The following is a 17,529-nucleotide window of genomic DNA, read 5'->3' on the forward strand; positions in this document are numbered from 1 at the left end:
AAAATTCAACAAATGGTGCTGCAATAATGGGATACTCACATGGAAAAGGAATGAAATGTGGCCCCTGCCATATGGCAGAAACACACACAAAAGAGGTAATGTGATTTCTAATTTTCATTCCACTACTTCTTTCTTTTTCACCCTTTATGGGATGGTATCATGTTTCAGGTTCTTTTCTGAAAAAGACCCCCCCATTTCTGGGTGACACTGCACGCTTCCAGTGGTTTTTCCCATGGATGCCCTTCAAGGTTTTCTATTTGGTGGGGAACAATAATAACAAACACCAACAAAATAGCAGACATCATTTACTGAGGGCCTACAATGTAAAAGGCACCATGCAGAGACCTTTCGATATACCGCCTTTCATCTACAACTACCAGATGAGTAGTTATTATTGTCTCCATCCCATAGGTCAGAAAACTAAGGCTCAGAGACTTGGTCAAGGAAGACCATCCTACTAACTGCAGGGTTGGGATTTAAACCACTGGCTGGCTGATCCCAAAGCCCACTCTTTTTCCTTCTGCTCCATTATAAGGCCTCTGGTCAACACACGAAACACATCAGAGACTCTGCCTAAAGCTGTTTGCTCACGATTTCTCCTCCTTACCTTCCTGCAGAATGGGAGAACTTCCAGGAGGTCCTAAAACGCTTACCCTGGAAATCCCAGCCAGCTGGAGGATATCGAGTGGCTATGAGGTGGGCCAGGCTGATGGAATGTTAAAAGGGACCCTCAAAGCTTCCCCTTGCACCGATGGGATCAGGATCAGAATTGTGCTTTCATTTCCAAATCACTAACCTGGTGGGGCACAAGCCCCAGAGAGGTTGGCGGCTCATTCATGCGGTCATCACTGCTGCTGGCAATGGCGTAGCCCCTGAGAAAAGGAAACAAAGTTCATATTTAACACACTAGAAGATCTGGAGGAGTCCATGAAACTTTATAAGGATAACCTTGCTAGGAGGCATGAGCTAGTGAAAATCTAATTTCCCTGGGATGGGATGCAGGAAGAGTAATTTTAAAAGCATGGATTTTGTCACCATGGGCAAGTCGCTTAACCTCTCTGTGTTTCATGTCCATCATCTATAAAACAGGAATAAACCATCTCACTAGGTTTGTAAATTATAGAGGAATAAATTAGATACTTGCCAAGCACAATGTCTGGCACATGGTAGGCCAATAACTGTTAACTCCCTTCCTCAAAAATAGTCTCAGAAATGCAGCACAACTAAGTATAGAAAGGAACTTTCTAACCTTAGCTTTGTGGGCTGATATGTTACCAAAATGGCAGAAGGAGAAATAAAGGTGAGGAGTTAATTGGGCAGGAGAACTCACTGCTTTCTGAACAATGGTGCAAAGTTTATTTGTCATAAAAGAGCTATGATTCAGATTCTGGTTTTAACATTGGACCAGGGCAAATGTTGCTAACAGTGGAATCAGTGTTAAGGAATCAAAGAATTAGTTCTCAGATTTTATTCTGTATACTTCCTGCCAGAATACTGCAATAAACTTAAATGGCAGGGATAGCCAAGGTGATAAAAAAGAAAAGAATAAGACCAAAATTAAAGCTGTTTATTTTCATTTAACTCCAGAATGTCTAGCTACGTATGCTACCCAAACTGTACTAAAGCCCATCTCTTCAATTGTATAAAAGAGCTCTGAGTCATCCAATAAATAGAATAGGCATGCTAATTTGCTTCCTGAGACTGGCAAAATAAATCTTTCAAAAAGTCGATTTCCCCTGCCTGTATTACAAATAGCATAGAACGGTGACTGAGAACGCAGACTATGGAGCCAAACTGGCTATGCTAAATTCCAGCTCCACCAGTTATTAGCTGTAAGAATTTTAGCAAGTTACTTATCCTCTCTATGCCACAATTTTCCCATAAAAAAATGGAACTAATAATAATGGTTCTTTCCTAATAAGTTTGCTGTGCGGATCGAATAAGTTAATATTTATAAAGTGCTTAGGACAGTACCTAGCACAAAGTAAGTACAATATAAGTGCTTAAAGAACAAAATAATTCAGTGTATGAGTTATTATGGCCAGATAGAAATATCTGTCTGCCTATTTGACATTTGATGGCATGGTCCTAACCAGATATTGAAAGAATGTTAAATTGTTTCACAATTTTTCTTGCTCTTTTCACCCTTTTTTTTCTATTTTCTTCTTTTTTTTTTTTAACAACTCTGACTTTTTAAAATTCATTTCATTTTTATCTCACTTCTATTTAACCTCAGAAGAATTAGTTCTATTGGTTGTAAGTCATAAAGTAAGCTCTTTTTGCTTGGAGAAGATAAAAGAGAGTCCAGACCATAATTGTGCTAAATTGTATATCTGGAATATGATAAATATACAAAGTATTATACATATAGGCCCAAGGTCAAGTTGAAACAAAAACCATCATTGACAGGATTTATGAAATCCTAGAATACCAGGAGTGCTTAATAAATTAAACAACATTTTAAAAATTACTGAGGTACTGATGGACAAGGTAGTCAGGACCAACCTTCCCCTCAAACACAAACAGAAAAGATGCACAAAGCATGAACACCTTCATGTGAAAGCATCAGAGAGTTACTAAGGGAGTGACGAATTATAAGGCCAAGATCTGTGGGAGGAGAGAAACTCCTCAAGGCGAATCGAGCACTGGCAAGGACCACTCTTCCCCATGAAAGAACTGCCAATCGCCAAAAGCAGGAGCCACGACGACCAGAAGCCGAACAGCGATAGACTGAAAGACACAAGGGGCTGAGAAGGGGAAACTGGAGTATGAGTCTCCAGTAAGGAGGAGCCTTGGAAAATATCCTAGGCTTCGGTTTGGTATCACTGAGGGCCACACTCTCAGAATAAGAGTGAACCAGAAATAGACTAGCCCTAACTGAATTAAGGTTTTCTAGGATTGCTAATACACTTAGCCTAGTAGTATGCAAGACACAAATGTAAACTGCATCATCTCTGTAGTTGTTCATATACAATGTCCAGGACTCAATCAAAAATAGGCTGGAAAATTTAAGCAATCAGAGAAATTTCAATACTAATTAGATATGTGATAATGTTAAGAAATTGCCTTTAATTTGTCCTTATGTTTGAAAAAAGAATTCCTACTATTTTAATCATACATACAAAGCTTGCATCTTTTGGTTATTCCTTTCTTCTTAATAGTAATGGCAGAAGCAATATTGCAGGTAAGGAACCATCTTGTGACCACAAGGTCACAAGCATAAAGAAGAAAGTTAAGAGTGGCTAAGTGAATGCTAAGAATGAACCCAAGTCCCTGGTGGTCTAATGGAACCTTTGTACAGCCCTGGACTTCTTGATGCATAAGAGAAAGAAAGCCCCTCTTGGCTAAGTCACTAAAGATGGGTCTCTGTTTCAGACAGCCTAATGCAATTTCTAATATATATGATTCAGGTATTGCCTTATGAATGTTTAGGGCTAAGTAGATCAAAACTTACTAACAAAGAATAAAAACCTGAAGGTCCTAAAGGCTTTATCAAAATCTTTATGCTTCCTTATTACCAGTAACCAAATAGCTCAAGGAGAATTCAGCTCCAGAAGGATGCAAACGTGCATGATGTCTCAAGCCAGGCCAGGTTTTTCTAGTTTGTTTTTTTTTTGGAAGCTAGAAAGAGCAATAAAATTCTCAAAAGAGTCAGACTTAAAATAAGGCCAAGGGAGACATCAAATGAACAATGGCCTGCAGAAGCAATCTTTGTTTTTGCCATCTCCAAACAGCAAACTCACCCTTCTGGATGCTGCAAAACAGAAACCATCAATTCCACAGCCAGGGCTCCTGCAATCATAGCCAGTCCTGGACGACTCACAGTGCACTGCTGGTCCAAGGTCCGGTCCTTGGTTGACTACAGAGAAACGATTTGACATGTGTTGAAAGTTCTATCCCACTCAATTCTAGCTGTCAGAAGCATGAAGCTCCTCCATAACAAAGTACTCCAAAATAACCAAAAGCTTACAGCAAAGGACATTCAGCTTCAAATAAAGTCATTTCTTGGGAGTATCAAGCAAAAACAAAATATACAATTTAGGCCACTAGTGAGGTGAAATGCAAAAAAGGATTAGCAATCATAAACAAATTAAAGATTGGGGGACACCAACCAAAAATGCTGGCCCAGATGCATGATACAGTGGGGTTGCATCATATGCTCCTTTGATTCAATTCACTCTCCTGTACTTGGCAATTAAAAGAAAGAGACACAGAGAGGAATAATAATTGGAACAGTGCAGGTGACACCGCTCTGTCATTCTAATTGCGGAGTTAATGCTTCAGCGTGACCTGGAGATGGGAGCCATTACTTTCCTATTCCTGCAGTCCTCAGTTCCCATGTATCTCTTGGAGCTGTGGGCATCTTGGCCCTCTGAGTATGATCCTAGGACTTAAATGCAAAGATCTTTGCTGAAACGTGCCTCCTAGACAAATTTTCGTTAGGCCAACCAAAGAAATTCCCATCTTCCAACTCTGGGAAAACTAAGAAGTGGTTAGGGGTAACTTTGACTGTGAAAATTTCACCTTCTGAACAGACGTAACTTAACCATAGCTGACCCTCAACCCTTCTTCTTAATCAACAACAAAAATAACAGGACCAGCTGTATATTATGGTCCTTTGATAAAGATCAAAAGCCATTTTTCTTCATATGAGAGAATGCTTATCTTTTCTCCTTCATACAGGGAGCATACAAAAGCCAGTCATCCAAAAGAGATAGGAGATCTTAAGGAATAAGTCTAAAAAGAAGGGGAGAATAGAGGGCAAGGTACAGAAAACATGTGTTTTACTTCACTAGAAATTATGATCTGTACTGATAAAAGATCATTCCTACACAACTCAGCTTACATGGAATTATTAATGCTATAGAATCTTTTATTTGTACAATAGAGTACTTGCTGTCCAAAGCAATTTCACATGGGACCCACCTTACCCTCTGAGTTGGCAACCCTAACCCATGAGGATTGTCAGATTCAAAATATAAGAGACCCAGTTAAATTTGAATTTCAAATAAGCAATGAATAATTTTTTTAGATAAATAAGTCTCAAATATTGCATGGTACATACTTACACTAAAAAGATTACTTATTCATTGTTCATCTGAAATTCAAAGTTAACTGGGCATCATGTATTTTTGGTTTGCTAAATCTGACAACCCTATCCCCTACATCCATTTTGCAGAAGCAAGAGTCTGCAGAGTCTAAGAGATTTATTCAAAATTATTCTGTGAGACAGTGTTAAAGTCTAGACTGGAATGTGGATCTTTATTTCATGCCTTCTTCACCAAGATAAGTGCCAGAGACAATGTTGAATGCTATCAGGCTATCCTTCGGTTTCCCTGCTGAGTTTTCCACAGAAACAAGTTTGTGTCTGCATATCTATTGGTGAACAAGGAACAACTGCACACAGTTGATGATGCTAATGAGGTTCATGGTGGGATAATGCCAACCCTAGAGAAGTGGAGAATTCTTCTTTTTGTTAAAAGGCAATATTTAAATAGTCATGTTTGAAAGAGCTGGGTCTTGCTGCCCCAGTGAACAAGATGGTCGTAGTACATATTTGAAACTAGAAAGAAATCCACTTACATCGCCCGGGGCCACCACATCATTGCAGAAATAGCAGCCAAGTTTGTAGCCAGGGATGTTGGCAAAAAGCGATGAGCCCAGGAGGTCGGCAGATGCCACAGGGTGGCTGGGACATAAGTCCCCGGCTCCCTGCTGCTTGGGTTTCTTTAGGCCATGCCTCATGACAACGAAGGTATCAAACCCCAAGGCAGCATTGATGACCAGCTGTGGGTTTCAAGGGATAAAAGAATACAGTGAAGGAAGACATAGATTTCAAGCTAATTTAATATTTGGTCAGCTTTTATCTGTTTTGTGCATAGTTAGATTTTGGAAGCTAATAATGGCAAAAGCCACACAATACTGAGGGCTTATTAAGTGCAAAAGACTTAACAGGTGAATTACATAAATTATCTCATTTAAGTTCATTTCAAATGCCCAACATGTTTACCATTTATAGAGGAAGTACTGAGAGTCAGAAAGGTTAGTTCAATAACTTACCCAAGACCACCAAGCTGGTAAGAGGTAGAGTACGTGTATAAAACCAAGTATAGAGTTTTCAAACCCATTCTTCTCAGCATTATGTTATACTCTATTGTGTCAACATGATTTTTTTAAATAACAGCTTTACTTATTGAGATATGATTCATATACCATGCAATCCATTCTCCATATAGATCTTTTCCAACAATTGTACTGAGTTGACATATATACCTCCTATATAGGCTTTTAAGGAAGTTTTTCCATTTATATGAGAAGAACTTCTCTTAGTTGTAATTTAACATTTCCTCTCAAATGTCTAATTATACAGAAAGCTTGAAAAGGAAAGAAAACACACCATAAAAGAAAACAAAAATTACTTAAAATTCCAGCAGCTCAAACAATTACTAATAGCAGTTTGGGTTATTCCTTCCTATTATCTCTCTTCCCTTCCCTTTCCTTCCTTCCATTTTTCTTTTCTTCCCTCTAATTCTCTTTCTCTCTCTCTCCACATATACATGTATCTAATTGATATTATATATTATATCTTGCTTACTGATATAATAATAAGCTAGTGGTATTTCCCATATCAAAGTTTTTTGAGACTACACTTGTGAATAGTTACATATCATCCACATGTGCACGCACCATGATTTATTCAACCATTCAATACTGTTGGTTGTTGAAGGTACCTGAGCAAACAACAGTGAATAAGACGACTTTGTCCTCTTGCAGCTTACACTTCAATGTAGGAGTAGTACACCTTCCAGAGCAGACTACCTCAGAGGATTGTTATAAAAAATTACAGAGTAAACGATACATATTATTTTGGATGATGATGGGTGACGCCAAGATAGCATCTTCCATGGGAGCCCTTTGGCACCACGCCACTAGGGAGGGTTGGGATATTCCTCCCTCTAGGCCATGGCACACCAAGTCACAGGCAGAGAAGAGAGGCCCAGGATGCCTACACTCTACCTTTCTCTTGCTGGCAGCAATGACAGCTGGAAGCCACCGGCTCTCCCTGGTATCCATCAACAGGAAAATGACATCATGGCTTTCGATGAGCTGCTCCAGCTGCTCCACATCCTCGCGGGCCTGCTCCAGGGTGACGCTGGAGAAGTTCACTGGATGTCCAGGCATGGGGATGCTCATGTTGTACCCTCTGGCATTCTAGGGAAACACCCAGATGCATTTGGGTAGACCCTGTATGCACAAGCTTCCCTGTGCCTATAAACACGTGTGCATAGTCACAACCAGAGACTCGGCTGAGCATGGTTATGCTGCTTTTTATTTATACTATCCATGCCCTCCACCCCTTCATTTCTGCATCCTAAAGCACCTTGTCTGGCCCACCCAGCGTCCCTGAGGCAGGATAAAGCAGCAAGTAGGGACACAGAGAACCCAGTTCCCAAATGGAAGGGGGCATTTTCCATCCAAGACAAGGAGAACACTGGAGAAAACTGTGTATCTTTGGCTCTTTCCTCCCGTCTGGGGCCATGAAATTTCATCGGGGGGCCCTCTGATGGCCTTTGTACCTCTTTCCAGCCACACTGTGTCTCCCAACTTGCTAAAAAATTACCCACCCCTCCATTTCTTTAGGGTATAACATCACCAAATGGGATGTTATACCCAAACCAATTCACTTTAATGAATTCACGTACGATTAGAATGATAGTCTTCTCTTAATCCTCTCGGGGGTATAGGCATTTAAACTGCCCCCCTCCCCCCCCAAATAACAACAATAACTTCTATGTGCTAAGTTTCTGCCAGTAAATCTTCTTAAGAGTATGCTGATAAAGATCCTTTCCTTGTCCAAAAGTAGAAGCTGCCCTGCAACCTGAGCTCTCCTGAATGCAGAGAATTCAGGATTTTTTACAGGAGCTTTAAGAACAGCTCTGTAATCATTTGCCCTCTGAAGGTCTCACGATGTTTTGGCAGATTAACAGTGAGTCACGTATGGGTGCGAATGAAGCAGGAACAGTAACTTTCACATAGAAAAATGTTCTGAGAATCACAAAATGCACCTGAATCTCCTGCATGCCACTGACCCGGGAAGTATGTGAAAACATCACTTTTTTTCATTTACCCTCACTTACTGAGGAAAAAGGAAGCTCGGGGGGCAGGGCAAGTCGGTCCTTTTTCTTTTCTTTTTTTAATATTTTTTACTGCGAGATATAACATATATATATATATATATATATATATATATATATATAAAATCAAAGTACATTCTAACAAGTAGTTATAGAACACATTCCCAAGTTTGGCATGGGTTACTCTCAAATAATAAAGACTCCCAAGAAAGTGGGTCCTTTTTAAAGGAAAATCTATTTTGTAGATTGTAAAATGCTTTCTGCTTAATTTCTTCACCTTTAAGCCTGATCACTAGAATTCAAGAAAGGAGCAGTAGTAACAAGGTTAAAAGAATGGGAAATCAAGGAGCGTGATGAATAAACCTTCTCTCACATGTTTAGAAAATGGATGGATGGATGGATGGAGAGAGAGAAGGAAAGAACGACAGCACAAATGTGGCAAAATGTTAAAAGTCGGTGGGAATCTGGGTGGAGGATATGTTAGATTTCTTTAAAAGTGTGGGTACTGTATTATTTTTGCAACTGTCAAGTGTAAAACTGTTTTAAAATAAAAAGTTAAAAAAAAAACATGGGAAAAAAGTTAGGAAAGGACCCAGACAGGAAGGACTTCAGAAAGAACAAAGGCAGATGAGGAGTCGCCGTAACAATGAGACCACCACAGACACCCGCCAGGACTCATTCATGAATTAAGGAAGTAATAAGGATAGTTTATTACAGTATCCCAAATACTGTGATTACAGTTTATTATAGAATCATAAAAATAATTAGCAAGAATCATAAAAATAATGCCTCTCTGGCATTTTAACTATGGGAGCTTGATCCACAAAGCTATCATGTAGGAATTTTAACTGAATTCCAATTCTGACCTTTTGAATAATACTTCAACTGATCCTTAGCCACAGGAAGAATCAACTTCACTAGCCTTAAGGAATCATGACCTGCTAAAATTTCAGCCAGTAAATCGACTTTGGAAAGGCTCTTGGCTTATCATTTAGGCCCAGAGTCCTGAGGCTTGGATCCAGCTTTTACTACAATAGTTCTCAACTTTGGCTGCACATTACAACCACTGAAGAAGGTTTTTCCCCTTTTTTCTTTCTTTCTTTTTTTTTTTTTTTTTTCAATTAGAGAAATGCAGAAAACATAGAGTTCCCATACTGCGGGAGTTTTAAAAACTCCTAACGCCCAGGCTTTTCCCCAGACTACTTAAACTGGAATGTCTCACAAAGGGGCCAGCCATCAATAGTTGTGAAAACTCCTCAGATGATTCCAAAGTGCAGCCAGGGTGAGGGGCAACTGACATGAAGTGGAGCGCACAGAGCTCAAGTGTGCAGTCCACCGTGTTTTGACAAATTACTGATCAGTCACTGCATACACACCTGTAACTGAAATCACAACAGAGGACATTGCCATCACCCCAGAACACACTCACAGATCCCTTCCCAGCTGAATCCCACTACCCCCAGGACAACCAGCATTCTGAATTTTAAACCACAGATTGGTTTTGCCTTAATGAGCTTCATTTAAATGGGATCCTACAGTATAGGCTTGCTTGTGTTTGGCTTCTTTCTCTTGGCACAATGCTCCCGAGGTCCAAACATATTGTTACGTATCAACAGGGCACTCCTTTTGGTTCTATGAATATGTATCTGGTTTACCCATCACCCTGTTGATGGCTATTTGGGATATTTCTAAATTTTGACTACTATGAATAAAACTGCCATGAACATTCTTATACAAGTCTTTTGGTGTTTAGATGTTCTCACTACCCCTAGGTAAACATCTAAAAGTGGTATTTCTGGGTCCAGATGTCCATTTAAGGTTTGCTTATTCTGTTTTTCAACTTTTATTGTTACCATGTATACAAGCTAACACTTCCCCCCTTAATCATATTCAGATATATATTTCAGAGTTGTTAATTGAACTCACATGTTGTGCTACAGAACCACCATAAACATTTCTAACCTTCCAAACTGGAACCCTATACAATTTAAGCTTTAATTTCCCATTGTATCCCCACCTCATCCCCTAGTACCCTATATTCTAGATTCAGATTCTATGAGTTTGCTTATTCTAATTGTGTCAAATCCTTGAGATACTGGTGAAGTTCATGAGAAACTGCCAGACTCCAGACTGATTTCCAAAGTGGTTGTCTCACCAGCAAAGTCAGACAGTTCTGGTTGTTCTACATCCTAACAGAACTTAGCACCGTCAGTCATTGCAGCGGGAGCTGTCTTTGTGGGTGTGTACTGATATATCTTTATGATTTTAATTTGTATTTCCCTATGACTATTGAGGTTGAGCATTTTCATCAGCCATTCGTAAACGTTCATTGTGAAAGAAGTGCCTGTGTAAGCCTTGCCCCTTTTAAAAACTTGGGTTTTAGATGATGAAACTGTTTTAGAAATAGTGGTGACAGTTATATAACATTGTCAATGTACTTAATGTCACAGCATTACACACTTGAAATGGTGAAAACTGGTTTATGTTATGTACACTTTACTATAGCCAAAAAAAAATTTTTTTTTAAATTTTGGATTGTACGTCTTCTTATTAAATTGAGCTGTAGGAATTCTTTATGTATTCTGGACAGAAGATGTTTTTCAAATATATGTACTGTGACTATTTTCTCAGTTTTGACCAGTCTTTTCATTTGCTTAGCCATGTTTTTTTTTTTTTTTTTGTATGCTGTATGTTAGTCACATCTTTTGAGAAGTAGAAGTTTTAATTTCATGGACTCCAAATTACCAATTTTTTTGTTTATGGTTAGTATTCACTGGGTCCTTAGAAATCCTGCCTAACACAACATCACTACAACGCTTTCTTCTAGAAGCTTTGTGGGTTCAGTTTTTACCTTTAGTTCTATGGCCTTTCTGGGGTGTCAGTTAAGAGCTCAGGGGTACTGGGTGAGGTCTCTCCACTCTGGATAATTGGAAATCCAATGTCTCTGGGCTCGTGTGGGCTCTGGAATCTTCACTCTGCTCACAGCTCCCTGTGGATGCTTTTCTCCCAGACTCACAGAGTCTCACCCTGTGCAAATGTAGATTATGTCCAGCCAAAGAGTCATGAGATAGTTTTCTGAGACTCCCTTCGCTGCAAAGCTCCCTCAACACTGGTACTCTATTCTGCAAATTACACCTAAGCTGCTCTGAACTCTGATCTCTGTTTCCTCAGGTTCTCAAACCCAACAATATCTTCTCAGGCTCCCCAGGGGCTCTAGCATGGACCAGAAAATTCCCCCATGCAGTAAGCTGGGAGCAAACATTGTTTCTTTCCTTTCTGTCTAGGATCATAGTCTTTTACTGCTTATCATTCATTGTCTGCAGAGTTATTTTATATATATTTTCCCAGGTTTATAACTGTTCATAGTAGGAGAGCTAGTCCAGTATCAATTACTCATCAAGGCTGGAAGCAGAATGTCTACAGGTGGCTGAGGTCTGGCTCCATAATCTTACATTTTATTACCTCATCTTTTTAAAAAAGTTGGTGACCTCAAATAGTTATTTGATTTATTAAATGTCAGTTTTCTCTTATTCACTTAACTCAACCCCAGGGTTAGGCATGGTATTAGCAGCAGAGCAGTTCTTTTCATGTAATTTTATCAGAGCATTTTTTGTAAAGCATCTGGAGAGGATAAATGTGATACCTCTATCATGGGAGTAGAAAAGAAGGGATTACTCAAGGGATACCATGCAGGTAAAATTCAAGGATATTTTATGACCTGGCCTTGGAGGTATCTGAAGTTCTGGGACCGGAATATGGTTTTTCTGGTCAGTTGGATTTTAGAGCAAAAACTACTAACGCTCAGGGTTTCTGGCTCTTTACATCTTCCTGTAAAAATGTATAAATATCTCAAAACAAAACAAAACAAAAGGCTTATCAGACTTACTTTGTTTCCCCCAAATCAAATGCTACTAAACTTCAAAAGTACTGAGATGATAATTTTGTGATACATGAATAAGTGAGGGGGGGCATGAATTCGATAATTTTGTACTCACAGAACCAATCTTTCTAGCTTTTCCAGATAACCAGATATCTGGGAAGTTTTTCATTTTAAACATGCAACTTCAAAGGCCACTTTTCTTTCCTGGAATGCTCCTCCTGGCCTCTGGCCTCTCCCACCACTCTCCGGCCCACGGCCTGCCCCCCTCCCCAATCTCTTTTCTTAATTAATTCCTTCAGAGCTCAGCCCAAATGTCACTTCCTCAAGAAAGCCTTCCCTTGCCCCCAGTGCCTGTCTAGGTCCCTACTTCCCTGTATTTCCTTAGCAATCACCTACTTATCCTCCTTAGCACTTACTATAATTATAATTAGTTATTTTATTAATTATTCAAGCTGCATTTCCTCAATTAGACATAAACTCTACAAGGTCAGGGCCAGGCCTCGGTCACTGCTCTATGCCTAGCCTTTCGTGCCCAGATCGGCATAAGGAAGGTCATGGATTTACCTTTGGTGGACGAATAAACTCCTCTAAATCACATACCTAAAGAAAATTCTTAAATCTGGCTAACCAATAGTTTCACAAGTATTTTTCATGAATTCGATGCATTTTCCTAATAGTTTGATGGGTTCTGTACTTTATCTGTTACTTAAAAGACCCACTAAAGAAGTGAAATATGACACTCGTCCCCTAGCCTCAAGGACCTTAATAATCCACCATGGAGAATGATAAGTGCTAAGGAAGAGGCAGGAGCCCAGTGAGTTGGAGTTTTCAAGAAATGTTCAGCTTGATCTCTAAGGCCCAGTGGCATCTGGCCCGATTCTGCTCCAGCCTCATGGGTGTCTTCCTTGACCTCTGAGCTGCAGAGGTCACTCTACTTTCCTCTCAGTGCCACAGTGCACCCTGCCTCTTCCTAACCCAGGCATCTGCACAGACAGTTCCACTACCCCTCATCTAGCCAACTCCCAGAGTCCCCAAGTCTACGTCAGGTCTGCCTGTTATGCAGTCTCAGGGCAACTGTGCTTCTCCTTCGTTGCACTTATGATTTATAATTGTTCGCAAAAGTATTTGTTAATGACTGCCTCCCCCACTAGACTGTCAGCTCCATGAGGGTGAGGAGACCATATCCGTCTCGTTCCCCAGTGCTCAGTGCCTACTAGGTCTTAAATAAATATTTGATGAATGAGTTAGTGAAAAAAGTAAATAATGGACAAGACTGCCAAATGTCAGCTTTTGAAGCTGTCTTAAAAGGTACAATAAGGTTGTACTTTTATTTCCTATTTTTATCTTAAATTTTTAAAGAAATAAATAAAGCATTCTTTGATTATTGCAGAAAAAAAGTAAGTAACAGAATAACTGAACAAATAAACAAGGGAACTGCTTTGGGTTAGAGACAATGGCTAAGATTTGGACAATCAAAAATTTCAGGCAGCTCGTAAGTGGCAGAGCTCAGATTCAAAGGCAGGCCTGTCTGAGCCCTGAAGGGAGTTCAAAATACTCTCCAGTGAGAGCCGGAATTATTTTTCCCACCTGTGTACTTCCAGAGTCAACCTTGAACTCCTTGGGGCTCTAGCCTAGTAGCAATCAATCTTCTGCTTATAAGAATAAATTCAGTTGACCCTTCAGGAAACTAAACCTGGAGTTTCTCTTTCTTCATCACTTGATCAAAGGAAACTGCTCCAAGAGGCTATAGGTGTGAGCTGACGAAGAGATATTGGTGCAAGAGTGGTTGATGACACTCGGAGTCTCGGCCCCTCTGACAGAGTTAGGGATCCATGCCGCCAGGCATATGATTTTCCAGAATCTCTCACTGCAAAATACGGACCAGCCCCACTGACTTTGGGCTTGGCCCTGTGACCTGTTTTGGCAATGGACATGGATGACAGGACTGTGTGCCATTGCTGAGCTGAGACTTTAGAAGGCATGCAGGTTTTCATCAACTCTTTAAAGTTTCTAGCACAAGAAGAGTAGGAGTCAGATGACTTTTGCTTCTTCAGCCTAGATTTTTAAACAATTACATATAGAGCAGAGCTAAAGCTGGCTCGAGGCCTGGAGTCCAGCAAGGCCTGCAGCTGAACCCTCGCCAAGCTACAGCCCGTGACTATGAAATGTCCACAATTGTAAGCCACTGAGATTTTGGGATTGTTTGATATCCACTATTGCTGTAGCAGAAACCTAACAAATATATCCCTTCAGTGGCAGAGTTGTAACTTATTATTTATTTTGGCACCAAGCTGATAGCTGGGTACATAATAACATGGTAGGTGATCCATCAATGCCATTCCTCAGGTTTATGAATGAAAGGGACAAAACCACCAAAGCTGCCGCAAAAGCAAGAACTTCTAATATGGATAATCTAACACTGAAGTACTAAATAGAGAAACGACGAGAAAAACTGGCTTTTTTGGTTAGTGCTGAGAGCTTCTTGTGGCACCTTAAGTATAAGTAGATGCTTTGGAGTCTCCTAATCTAATCCTTCAGATAAACTGAATAAGCTTTGCAAGATACAGAATCTTTTCTGCTGGATAATCTAAAAAAAAAAAAAAAAATCTGGCAAGATTTTGAATTAAATGAACAGAATGACTTATCTCTGATTATCTGATGCTTTTAAAGTAAATGGTGCAACTACCAAATAAGAAGCTAGAACAAAATGCTAAACGTTTAGCCCAATCTCTCATCTGCTCAGGGAGACCTGAATTCAATTTAACTTCACAAACCTATATAAAGTAACTACCAAGAAGTCTGGTAATGGAGGAAAAATAATATGCTACAACATCTGACTACCCGAAATCCTTCTTGGAAGAAGGCAGATTATAAAAGCATACATGCCTCAAAAATCCTCCACTTAAACTCAAATAATGCTTGGCAAGTTTGCAAAACATTTTTTTATACAGTCTTCATTTAATTTTCACAATAATATATGAGAGTTTTGTTTTGTTTTTTGTAATCTCCATCTCTGACATGAGGAAATGGGGGAGCAGCCAAGTGGTAAATACCTGGGGGTACGTGGCAGACGTCTGACCCTTTCACCAACACCACAGGGCCCCATTCTCTACATCTTAGATTTTTAAAGAAATCGGAGGAAACCTCTGACATTCCCCCCAAAGCATCCACATACCACTCCTGGGAATATTTTCTGGAGCCGATCTGCTGCCGCCAGGGCCTTGGGTTTACCACCACCGAGACAATCCTCAAATTCGTAGAGAGGCTGCCTCACAGGGTTGGAGTAGGAGATCCTGGCATTGTCCACAAAGGTGACGTGTCTGACACCCCAACCCTGCATAGGAACAAAATATCATGCTGTGTTTCTGGTGACCGTTACCCAGGGTGACCCTCTTGAGAGCCTAAAAGGGGTTTTGCTTTGGAGCCGCTTGCTAATTTCCAAATAAAGGAGACTTCAGAAATGGAATTGTGCAAACGTAGTTCCTGATGAACAGAACAGCAACTTCTTTTAAAAAAACAAGGTAATCATACAGTCAGTGTTTGGTGTTCTGCAGTAGTGGTGGTGCTAACTGATATTTCATCATTTTTCACAGTGGCACCAGAGAAAAATTTAGAAGTGGATCCCAGAAGAATCTATGTCTATGTCACAGTCTTAAGAAGATGAGTGCAGCCCCCTGATGACCTGGGTCTCCCTCAGTGAATAATTAAGTATAATTAAAAACTCCTCTTGAAATTCATGTGAGGCTTCAATTAACCCTCAGTAAAATGCTTTACAGGATATTTTCTACTGTATGACGCTGTAGAATACTTTGTACTATTTATCCAAGAGGCAAAAGCCTTATTCATCACAGGAGATTTAGGGGGCACATCTGTATGGTCAAGAATCGTTTCATGATTTTACAAGCTTCAATAACATGTTCGATGATATTTTATAGAACCACAAAATTTTAAAGTTGGAAGACCTCTCTGTAATCCTTGCCCAATCACTTTGTTTTTATCAGAAAAGATAAAGGATATGCTTAAGGATTTAGATCTGGTTAATGGTGGGGAGGGTTACAAACAAAATAATTTCTACTTTTTCTCTTCTGGCGTATCACAGTAGAGCACAGTGGTCTAAAAGAAGCTCTACCATGGCTGACTACAAGCTAGGATTCTAGTCTCTTTTTTATTTCAATGCCCTTCTGTTAGGGACTTAGGGACTCAATTAGGCAGGGGGACAGGCAACAAGGTTGACAACTAAGGTTGGGAACGACAGACCAGAACCCATCCTTTCACAAGCAGATTTTAGACTATTTGTTTTGAAGCCCACTGGTAACCTTCTGGTCTACCCATCCAGTTTGGGAAGTTATTTTCATTACTAAACACTTTATCATGAAAGAGGAATAGAGGTATGGAAAATCCACAAGTCACTGGTGCTTGGTCTTCAGAAATTCTTACTTCTGAAGTACTTCTGCATTCCTTAAGCAAGTTCTGAGTAGAGAGCAAAGGAGGGCAGTCTGGGAACATGCTGGGAAGTGGGAAGAAAGTCAGGTAAATTATAAACATGCCATAAGTTAGTCACATGCAAGTGGACTTTCACATTTAACTTTTGGGTCCTTGGAATGCTACACAGTTTAAATGGCTAATCAGCACTGATTTTTAAAAATAACAATACTTAAGGCTCGGGAGGATGTGGTGCTGAGAAAGCTACCATCTTCCTGGTTAAGAATGTAAACAGTGTAATTTTTCTGGAAAGCAATTGGCAATATGTTTCTAGAATCTTAAAAATGTTCATATCCTTTTAGCTACTTCCAGAAATCTACCCCAAGAAATAATCAGAAAATTGACAAAGATGTTCTTTGAAATATTATTTATAATTGTAAAAAAAAAGAAAACCAGGCACGTGTCTATATTATGAGAATGTTTTGTACACTGTTTCATCCTACAAGAAGGCATATTCTATAGCCATTAAAATGGTTATAGACAATCTTTTTATGACATGGGAAAGTATTTACAATGTTAATTGGCAAAAACAGGGGACAAAATTATTACATGTCAAATAAGATTTTAAAACACATATGGGACGGGTGATGGTGGCTCAGTGGCAGAGACCCAGGTTCACTTCCCAGAGCCTACCCATGCCAAACAATTAAACAAACAAACAAAAACACATATGGGTCGAACACTACAAGGTAATAAATGAAAAAGGGAACAATGATAGTCTTTCAGGGATAGGATAACAGGTGCTTTCTTCTCCTACTGCTTTACAACTTTTATACTTCCCAAATTTTCTAAACTGGATCTATACCAACTTTATAGTTTTTCAAATGTTACGAAAAACTAAGCAACTAATTCTAGAAGTTAGAAAAAGAACAATAAAATAAACTTCACAAAGGTGGGAAGAATTGATAAAAGTAGATATTAATAAATCTGAAGGTAAAATAAAACAAAAACAAAAATTACAGAATTATATAAATCTAAGATTTTGTTCTCTGAAAGGGCTGATAAAGTAGCAAACTTCTGGCAAATCTGAAT

The 17,529-nt window shown here is 39.5% G+C and overlaps 1 protein-coding gene across 13 annotated transcripts in view; it reads right to left on the bottom strand.

Moving 5' to 3' along the window:
- The window catches only part of ATG7 (autophagy related 7), a 300,207-nt gene that overhangs the window by 201,406 nt on the left and 81,272 nt on the right, over window positions 1–17,529 (bottom strand). For 12 of the 13 annotated variants that reach the window (XM_077116532.1, XM_077116543.1, XM_077116530.1 and 9 more), the window contains 5 exons: window positions 15,191–15,349; window positions 7,018–7,212; window positions 5,584–5,787; window positions 3,744–3,859; window positions 797–872 (listed from right to left, as the gene is read on the bottom strand). In XM_077116532.1, coding sequence (XP_076972647.1) covers window positions 797–872; window positions 3,744–3,859; window positions 5,584–5,787; window positions 7,018–7,212; window positions 15,191–15,349 — 750 coding nt within the window. The remainder of the gene's footprint in view (window positions 1–796; window positions 873–3,743; window positions 3,860–5,583; window positions 5,788–7,017; window positions 7,213–15,190; window positions 15,350–17,529) is intronic. The other variant, XM_077116542.1, reaches the window with a different exon arrangement.

This window comes from Tamandua tetradactyla, chromosome 9, assembly GCF_023851605.1.
Source record: "Tamandua tetradactyla isolate mTamTet1 chromosome 9, mTamTet1.pri, whole genome shotgun sequence".
Taxonomy (NCBI): Eukaryota; Metazoa; Chordata; class Mammalia; order Pilosa; family Myrmecophagidae; genus Tamandua; species Tamandua tetradactyla.